General features: G+C 48.8%; 3 protein-coding genes across 3 annotated transcripts in view; 2 read left to right on the top strand and 1 right to left on the bottom strand.

The window, feature by feature from the left end:
* Positions 1-4,590, top strand: part of Pmar_PMAR006956 (hypothetical protein) — a gene marked incomplete at both ends in the record, with an annotated part of 9,684 nt that extends 5,094 nt beyond the window's left edge. The window contains 12 exons of the mRNA XM_002783382.1: positions 310-369; positions 419-502; positions 544-615; positions 662-760; positions 805-967; positions 1,017-1,182; positions 1,586-1,684; positions 1,733-1,790; positions 1,839-2,071; positions 2,260-2,386; positions 2,586-2,764; positions 2,817-4,590. Of these exons, the coding sequence (XP_002783428.1) occupies positions 310-369; positions 419-502; positions 544-615; positions 662-760; positions 805-967; positions 1,017-1,182; positions 1,586-1,684; positions 1,733-1,790; positions 1,839-2,071; positions 2,260-2,386; positions 2,586-2,764; positions 2,817-4,590 (3,114 nt within the window). The remainder of the gene's footprint in view (positions 1-309; positions 370-418; positions 503-543; positions 616-661; positions 761-804; positions 968-1,016; positions 1,183-1,585; positions 1,685-1,732; positions 1,791-1,838; positions 2,072-2,259; positions 2,387-2,585; positions 2,765-2,816) is intronic.
* Positions 4,591-6,580: 1,990 nt separating this feature from the next.
* Pmar_PMAR006957 (multiprotein bridging factor type 1, putative) lies at positions 6,581-7,311 on the bottom strand. The gene is made up of 4 exons (XM_002783383.1): positions 7,187-7,311; positions 7,027-7,132; positions 6,851-6,975; positions 6,581-6,807 (listed from the first exon to the last, which is right to left on the bottom strand). The coding sequence occupies exons 1-4, from the start codon at positions 7,291-7,293 to the stop codon at positions 6,711-6,713; spliced, it is 435 nt and encodes a 144-aa protein (XP_002783429.1). The 5' UTR covers positions 7,294-7,311; the 3' UTR covers positions 6,581-6,710.
* Positions 7,312-8,045: 734 nt separating this feature from the next.
* Positions 8,046-9,006, top strand: part of Pmar_PMAR006958 (hypothetical protein) — a gene marked incomplete at both ends in the record, with an annotated part of 2,808 nt that continues 1,847 nt past the window's right edge. Inside the window, 2 exons of the mRNA XM_002783384.1 lie at positions 8,046-8,366; positions 8,514-8,670. Of these exons, the coding sequence (XP_002783430.1) occupies positions 8,046-8,366; positions 8,514-8,670 (478 nt within the window). The remainder of the gene's footprint in view (positions 8,367-8,513; positions 8,671-9,006) is intronic.

Raw genomic sequence — 9,006 nt, forward strand, 5'->3', positions numbered from 1 at the left:
AGGGACAGTGCTACGACAGTTGCTGAGGCTCAGAGGAGGGTGGATGCCGAGATTGCGCGGCTGACTGAGAAGCAGGAGGGGGAGGTCAGTCAGATCAGTGTGGGGGAATATATGCACATGGTCAACTACATGTGTTGGCAAATTTTGGGAAATTATCGTTGGTTTTCGTAGACTTCTACCCAAAGTCCTGCGTGGATTTCCATAATGTAGCGAGGAAACTTACACGAGCTCAGTTGAGGAAACCAATCATATATTCCAAGACTGGGTTGGGAGGGGACTGATCATACTGGTCCTCCAGTTGCAGTGCAGGTTTTAGCGGTCAAACAGCGGCTTGTGGAACTCCACTCTAGGGAGATCGAGGGGCTCAGGGTAGGGTGCATCGCGGCGTTGTATGTGTGAATCGGTGTGAACTGGGTAGGCTCAGCTGGACATGGCTGAATCAGCTCGATTGCAAGCCTCGCGGAGAGCTGAGGAGTTGGAGGCAACTTGTGATGAGTTGAAGGTAGACAGTTTCTTTATGACGTATAGAGGAGGAGTTTGCAGGTTGCACACGCTCGCTCTACTGCGGCTCTCCAGCGTGAGCTCGTTGAGGCTCAAGGCATGCTGCAGTTGCAAGTGAGTGGATCGACGTAGGATAGGGTTAATACTCCCTCGCTGACAGAGATTTGAAACGGAACGCGCGACCAATCTTGCCGAGGACCGAGCAGCTGTTGTGGAGGAGATGCAACAAGAGTGTAAAGTTCTGAGGAGCAAAGTTGAAGTAAGTGGAAAACTTCCCAGCGGTAGCATATAAACTGTTGTCAGTTGTTGCGGACGGAACTGGACGAGGAGCGAGCGTCCAAAGTAAGGGAGCTGAGCTCAGTGCGAGGCGAGATCGCGGTGTTGCGGGAAAGGCTGAGCTCGTATGAAAAAATGGAGGAAGATATGACTATGGCAGTTCAAGCAGCTATCTCTCTGGAATCGACATGTGAAAGTGGCATGGTTGTTGTCAGTGTTGGTTATGGGGAGGTTGGCAGGCACACCGGGTGGTGACACGGGTGGAAACGACGCAGTGATTTCGGAGGTGTTGGGGTCGATCCCAGTGACTTCTCGCAGGAGGGTCAAGGAGAACCTCCTCCTCACAAGGCGCTTGCAGGACCTCACGGCTCAGCTAACCAGTTACAAGCAAAAATACGAAACGGCGTAATGACGCTAGTGATGATGACCCTGTCGTGCCCTTATTGTGGGATAGTTTACAACATATTTCGTTTCTGTGTAATCGTATGGCAAATTTCACATTTTGTCATCAAAGGAGTTTCACCAGTGATATGGAAAACACAAATGAAAATTATAGTTGACAATCATTGCATACCACGAATATCGCGCTTTTCACTGAGTATTACGCCACTTGACGTAAAACGGGTGAAACTCAAATAAATAGTATGACTAAATATATAGATGGAGTTTCACCCGTTTTACGTGAAGTGGCGTAGTACTCTGCGAAAAAGGCGATATTCGCGGTATGCAGTAGTCGTGAAATATGTTTTTCGCACTTGTGTTTTTCATACTATGGGTGAAATCGTAGTATTTCTTATTATTGCCTCAGGACAAGGGAGGCTGATGCTCTTCGAGAAGAACTGGAAGTGTCCACGAAAAGGCTAGGGGAAGCTTCTAGACCGCAACAATACATCGCCGAAAGTCTTAAGTATGGAGGGAATCACTCGCAGATGTTTCCTCATCTGGTGGACTTCAGAAATCGCGATCTCGAGATTGCGAAGTATCGGGCACGGCTAGGGGAGGCGGAGGAGGAGGTGAGCTGCGATGTACCCAAACATTCCACATGGTTTTCTTCATATGAGATATCGAAGTTACACAAGGAGCTCGAGGGCTCACGAGAGAAGATTGCCGAGGTGGAAGGGGATATACGTCGGTTGCTGTCTCTGAGGAGCAAAGGAAGCCACAAGCACTCGATGAAAACCGCGTTGCCTGGGGGAGCTCGTTCGCTCGCCTCAACTATTGCCACAATGCGATCCACTTTGCCTATGAATGTTCAAAACAATTTTCCAGTGATACTGGAACCGTCGGGCATGCAGTAATTTGCGACTACTTTCTGGCAGCGATATACTGTGTTGATTCTTTACGGTGACTCCATGTATTTGACAGTTGCATTGTAGCCTCCTGGATGGCGAGCCGCACGAGTAGCATTACCGCACTGGAGTCTGCGTATCGCAGAATGGGCCGTGGGGCTGCGAACATTGATGCAATTGTTGACCATCTCAGACGTCTCCGAACAGATGACTTGGTGTACGGCCTCAACAGGCTAGGTTCTGCTGCTGGGGGATGTCGAGGAAAGGAGGGATTTTGGGAGGCGGCCACGATCGAGCTCCGAGGACGACTAAATGAGATGGTATTAACTCGAGGGAGTCGCTCAGCTTGGACAAAAAATATCCACCAGATGAAAATGTCCCTAATATGCAAATTCGAAAGGAAACTGTTGGCAAAATATGCTTTTTCGCATGTGGGAAATTGGAAATGAGTTCCTTCCTGGATGAATCGTTAGTATTAGTTGCAGTCTGAGAGAGATTAGCAATTGCTTGTTTATTCAGACCCCAACACATCTGGGCCTCGCAGCTAGCCTTCTCTCGAGTTTGCCTTCTATCGATCATTCTATTAGGAAAGAGGTTCTATCGGCCGTAGCGATGAGAATGATGACAGGGAGCACTGCGAAGGGCAGTCAAGCAGTAGAACTCAAAGATTTGTCAAGGTGTCTCCACGCGGTTGCCAAGTAATAGGCTCATGCCATGGTAGCGATCGCCTCGTATGTAGCTTCGCTTCAGGAATGGCGATAGCAACGGGATAGGGAAATTGGTTGGCGTCAATCTGGAATCGGTCTCATATGGGAACGCTCAGGACTGTGCTATGGCTGCAGGGGCTCTAGCCAAGGCTGGAAGCAGCGTGGAAACTCGCCGACTTATGGCCAAACTTGCCCGGAGGAGCGTTGAAGTCTCGGAAGACTTCACACCTCAGGGAATTGCTATGCTTTGTAATGCGTATGCCAAGGCCGGCGTTAGGGAAGGGGAATCCCTTATACGTTTCTTGGTACCGAATATTGTCCTCAAGGCTGCTGAGTTCACTGGAGTCGACTGTGCAATCGTTTTGAATGCCTTCGCGCGGCTGAAAATCAAGGACGGGCCCGCCCTGCAGCGCCTCAGGGAGAGAGTGACGGAGCTCTTGAGAGAGAACCATGGCGGTGGTAGTAGTCTAAGTCGAGTTGCGACACAGTCACTCAACGCCATGGCGAAATTGAATTATATCGATGCCGATTTTGTACGAGCTATACTCGTTTGGTGCGAGAGGGAGTCCACTGATATTGCCAGATGGAGCCCGCAAGACATGTCCCTTTTTTGTCATGGTATCGTCCGGGTCGGTGGTCGCCCCTCGAAGGAGCTCATATCCCGCTTAGCAGAGACGGCTTCCTCTCGAATAAGCGAGTTTGACGGTCAGGCTATCTGTCTGGTCTGGGGGGCACTGGCTGATCTCGAGGTGCCTCTCTCACTCGTGCGTAACGTGTTTGAAGTTGGCTCCAGGCGTTTAGCTGAATGTCGAAGTAAGTCAGCTAAGGACGCTGTTTATAGTCTGCATGCTATGGCCAAGGTTGGTTACTATGACTGGGCCTTCCTTGAAACAGTGGTGGTTGGGTCCTTATCTGGTAGAATGGGAGCTCTCGTGAAGCATAGCCAGCTCATTGCAATGCTGTCGCCCGACATCGCCACGTATTTGACTGGGGGTCAGCCCACTGAGAGGCAGAGGGTCGTGGCGGAGGAATTCCTGATGAAGTTGGTGGAGTTGTTACAGAGCGAGCCGGGCCTTATGGAAAAAGATCTCACGAGTGGTCAGTTGGCGATGTTCCTTCTTGGTTTGGCTAGATGCAACCATAGCAAGGCAGTGGAATTTGCCAGCGGAGTGGTACCGTTAATAGCGTCAAAAATGGCCCCTGTCAGCGGTGACACAAGGCCGTTGGCTGTTGTACTCACCGCGCTAGCATTGCTTGACTTCACTCCCCAGAAGGCGCTACTAGACCTCTTGGGCAAGGCCTATTGGGAAAGGGTGGATTGGTTGGGAGATTCAGTGCAGCAAATAGACCCGTGTCTCAATGCCCTTGTACGGCTAGACTTGGTTCACCGAGCTATGCCGCTTTGGAGAGGATTGCTGAAGTCGCGTATTAATTCCGCGAAGGGTCATAGCTCTATTGCAGCGGGTGGTGAGAAACTTGCCATCGCGGCTCATGCCGTCTCAATGGCGACCGGCGTGCTCCCGAGAGTATTCATGGGGGCATTGGTGCATCTCGATGAGGTCGGCTGTAGGCAAGTACTCGGGGCCCTCCTCGGTTCTGGGGTTAGGAACCTCGACGCGCTGCCCTTGGCAACGCTACGAGACCTGATCAAAGCGGAGGCTGGTACGCCTCGATCGGGTAATGGTAGGATCCACTCTGAAGTTGGGACGGTATTGGAGCTGCAGATGGGCCTGCCAGTCGTGAGCGAGACTGTGGTGGCCGACCTTTTCCTCGTAGACTTGCTAATTGACGTTTCTGATTATGTTGATGTTTCATGACCCGAGGCAGAGTTTGGTTCATGTCAGTTAGTTGCGAAGAACTTTTAGAAAGAAACTTCGAATTAATACGAAATGAAAGTCGTCTCGTTGGGAATCTGGAGCTCCACACTTCTTTGGTCCGGCTCGCTTTGCTTCACAAGCTTCCAACTCGATCTCATGCGGATTTCGATGAAACCTCGGTGTAGTAACGCATGCCAAATACATCCTCTTACGTATTGACGATCGAATACCAGTGGAAATGTACTTCAAGCTGGATACATGAAGATGTCGTACAGCCATCGAGGTTGATGATAATAACAACAAAGAAGTCACCAGTATTCATAGGGATCTCAAACTCCAGGGAAATCGTTCACGACTATGGGGGCCGACAGACTCACACGATCGTGTTTAGGATGACAAAACATGTTCGCGTATCAGTTGGTCAATATCCGAGTTATGTGTAATAAACAGATAATTTTGCGATTCGTTGTTATAGACGATTTTTACGATTATTGAATCGAAACTCCTCGAAGGTAACTTGAATTGGTAGAAATGTACGAAAGCCCATTATGCACAAACTTCTGAATGGTGAACGACTCGTGCAAAAAGTATTCCGAAGCAGAACAGGTTTCCTGTTACATCCTTATGGAAGTTTGCTATAAGAATCTCATGTACCCGATGCTATCTAATGCATGCGTAATATACGTGTCCAGTACAAAGTGGAATTTGCTAGTGTTCCACATTATGAGGCTGGACTTCCAATGTGTCATGACCCGAAGTGTACTTCCAACTTGCCATGACTTCGGTTGTAGATTCCAACTTGGAGTTAGTCAACTTCAAGTGACTTAACACTGGCCAGATGAACGGAAACTTTCGATCAGCACACAGTGAGGGGGAATAGCAATTAGCATATCAACCCATCGTCGACACTCTCATCTCCATCTTCGGCCTCTTGAGCAGTGGAAGTCATACTCACCGTGGGGTCCCTCGGTTGTTCCAATCCCAACGGTTCTTTAAATGCAGCGCTTCTTGATGTGAGGCTCAAACTGACCGATCCTGATTCCGACGGGCTTTGCTCTGATCTGAGAACAGACCATCGAAATGAGCACCGCGGCATCGGGGAGTATTACCTCCTCGACGACTGGTCGAGATATGATCCATCTTGGGCTGCGGAAAGGTAGTCTTCCCTGAAGGGGACGCCGCTCTTGCGAAGTTCTACTTCGACTGCTAAGCTTTGCTATAAACAATCTCCGTACTGGAGCTGAGTCTATCGTGGCAGTATATATCGACATCTTACTAATAATGCATGTTTCCAGTGGCCGATCGGGATTTGGCAGCGCATCGATAACGATAAGCGTGAATTCCTCACAGCATCGATTACGCACCGGCTCCATGCAATTTGAGTCTTATATTGAAAATTTTAGCCTTGAAGTCGTTCTGTCGTATTTACAGTCTCTAGATGGTGTGTACTGCACTTACAATTGCTGGTCTTTCTCTTTCCATCCAGGAGGCAACAGCGACTGATACGCAGGTGTGGCATCGAGAACTTTGCTGAGCGTCAAATTATGCTTCTTCACATACCTGCATGCGACATCCATCAGTGACACTCTATTCGTAGTAGTAGTACGCATAATAAGCATAGTAAGGATGCTCAGGTGACAAGAAAGGAACATAGGCCTCCATTGCTGGGTTCAGTCGGCATGCAATCTCGGTCTGTTCTCCGTGAATTCTCATGAACCTACTGTTGCCATATTATCTGTGTCAACTGATACCGGTGATATCAGTTCCGGTTCACCTTGCCGTATGATGTATGACTAGTAGTTCCCGAACAGTGACTCCCTCTGGCCTCGGAGGAACCGATACCACCCCCTCAGCACATTGTGGGGGTTCGAGGAAAACAGGTAGGTAAGGCCCTACGGGTTTCTTACTCGCCATAGAGCCTCATGCAACTATTCACCGATAAGTGTCACCATCACTGACACCACTGTGCGTTAACACAATATCAAAATAACGAGAGGAGCAGGGAAAGTGTCTTGAGAGGTAAATGTCAACTCATTCCCCATCAATAATGATAGCAACTGTATAGTTACGGGGCCTAAACTATCGAGCTTCTCTTAACATTCCATGCAGTGGAGGCTCATTTAGTTGCCGGCCTTGGCCTTGGGCAGTCGAGTACCAAGAATCCTGTTGAGCTTGCTGATGATGGCTCCGTTAGGGATAGCCTTGCCAGACTCATACCTGAGCATAATAGATGAATATGGTTGCAAGTTGGGACCCGTACTCATTAATGACGGTGGGCTTCTCGTTGATTGCCTTAGCAAGATCAGCTTGACTCATCTTCTTAGCCAACCTGGCCTGCTGAAGGGCGTGTCGGAACTCAGTGCTGATATGAGGATGCTTGTACACCTATAACCACAAGACAATGAAAACACCTAAGTGTTCGTGCCACTATCCTACAGCGTTGTCCTGATCGAGCTTGGCAGCGTTGGCAGGAAGTCCCTCCTTGGTACTCATGTTCTGTCCACCACGCCACTTAGCGGTCACTTCAACGTCTTGACCAGTCCTGAACCGACCAAGGGTAAATAGAGAACAGCATGGGATCTAAGTTGGTCATCACCTCCTGGCGTCGTTTACTGCAGTCCTGCTCGCTGGGTTCTTCGGCCGACCCTTGTTGAGAACCACAGGGTTCCAGTCCTGCGACACATCAGCTGCCATACGAACCATTTTATTGAGATATAAAGCTTATGTTCAACTGCAAAGATCCATTGAGTTCTTCGGGTGGTTATATGTCTCTAAGCTATCCATTTGTTTTAGCGCGCGCCATTTCGAGATTTCGCACAGGTCCCCGGATCTATCCCTGGCAGCGGTCATTTTCTATTTCGTCTGGTAGTATAGAACCGATCTCGCGAGTAAAACTGATGATCATGCTCCATGGGATTCGATCCGACTTGGGAGGCCCTCACTATCACTAGTTATCATAATAAGAACGAGTTGGGTTCCCGTCGAGATATAGTCGTTGGACTTTGTGGGAAGGGCAGCCCGTTGTAACTCCGGAACCTCTTGTTCCGCTAGAGATACGTGATACATCACTCCCCACTTCCTCAATACTCAAGTCATTACCGCTAATAGATGCATAATCACAGCAGAGTAGTAGAGACATAAGGGGAAAAGATGCAATGATCAATGGCGTGACGCCCTTCTCCTTGGTGTTGCCATCGGACGGAGCGATGCGCACAATACCACGAGCGAAGAAGAGGATGATTCCTAATATTGTGTGATGAGTATCCTTAGGCTATAACTGAGCTATGTAGCTTCGAGTGCTAGCTTGTAGCATAGGTTTGATTATAGATAAGTATAAGTTCTTGTCTTGTTCGGATCCAAGGATCTCTACTTGATTATCTGCTTCTACTACTAAGCTACCTTGGAGTTGGGTTATCACTTGGAAACCTCTCTCTATCTCCAACAATCATCCGAGAATGAATTTCGAGACCGACGCCTTATCTGATACTATGATGGAATCTGAGCGTGCTCAGCGTAGACTTCGCCGTAATGAGGTTACTGAGCGTATGATCGCTCAGAGTCATGATTTTGTTTCGATTGGTGATGAAACTGATGTTGCTGGTGTTGGTGATGACCAGCTAGGTGTAGCTACTGTGGTGAATTCTGGTTTGACTGAAGCTGGTGAACGTGTTAGTGCTTCTAACCAGGATTATGTTTCTCATGCTCATAATCTTCCTGATCCTCCCCACACCACTGACGATCCTTCAAGGGGTGACTCATCTGGCCGAGGTAGACCGGTGAATGGGCGGAATAATCAGCGTTTGCCACCTCGTGTTGCTCCTCGAGTTCCTCATTCTTCGAGAAACTCTCGTTTAGAGCCAGTGAACAGTAGCTTTGCGACTGATATTGGTATGGCTCAGGTTATTTCTACCTTGGTGTCTCAGGTTGGGACGCTTGCGACCACTGTACAAGGCCTATCTCCGATCACTATCAAGAATGGGTCATATGGGTCCTCTGCTGATGCGTTGGCTCGCAAGGAAGCAAGAGCAGAGCTAGCTGTTGCTCGTTTCCCGGTGTTTGTGGGAAACCATCGATATAAGGGTAGTGGCCCATGTTGTACTACCATCAGAGGTCATTTGGCATCGTTTGACCGCTTGCTTCGTATGAATTCTATAAAAGCTGGATCTCGAGTTTCGTATTTTATGCTGCTATATTCCCTGGATGATCCTGTCCGTGCCCGACTAGATGCAGTAGTCGCTCAGTCGGGGTTATCGACGGAGTCGGTTGTTGAACCTGATGATGGTATTGACTTTGCAAACAAGTATTATTCGCTTCGTAAGTCCCTCTTATCCTGTTACTTAGACGCTATTGAGATCACGCGCCTTCGAAGAGAATGGCATAGTTTGGAGATGAAACCACAACAGCCCTTCTCCGAGT

The sequence above is a fragment of the Perkinsus marinus genome (genome assembly GCF_000006405.1).
Source record: "Perkinsus marinus ATCC 50983 genomic scaffold scf_1104296937060, whole genome shotgun sequence".
In the NCBI taxonomy this organism is placed as follows: Eukaryota; Perkinsozoa; order Perkinsida; family Perkinsidae; genus Perkinsus; species Perkinsus marinus.

Excerpts from the sequence above, each read along its gene's own strand:
- Pmar_PMAR006957 (XM_002783383.1), bottom strand. The coding sequence starts at position 7,293 with ATGGTTCGTATGGCAGCTGATGTGTCGCAGGACTGGAACCCTGTGGTT. Across the intron at positions 7,133-7,186 it reads GCAGTAAACGACGCCAGGAG|GACTGGTCAAGACGTTGAAG; the intron begins GTGATGACCAAC and ends TGGTCGGTTCAG. Across the intron at positions 6,976-7,026 it reads AGCTCGATCAGGACAACGCT|GTGTACAAGCATCCTCATAT; the intron begins GTAGGATAGTGG and ends TTGTGGTTATAG.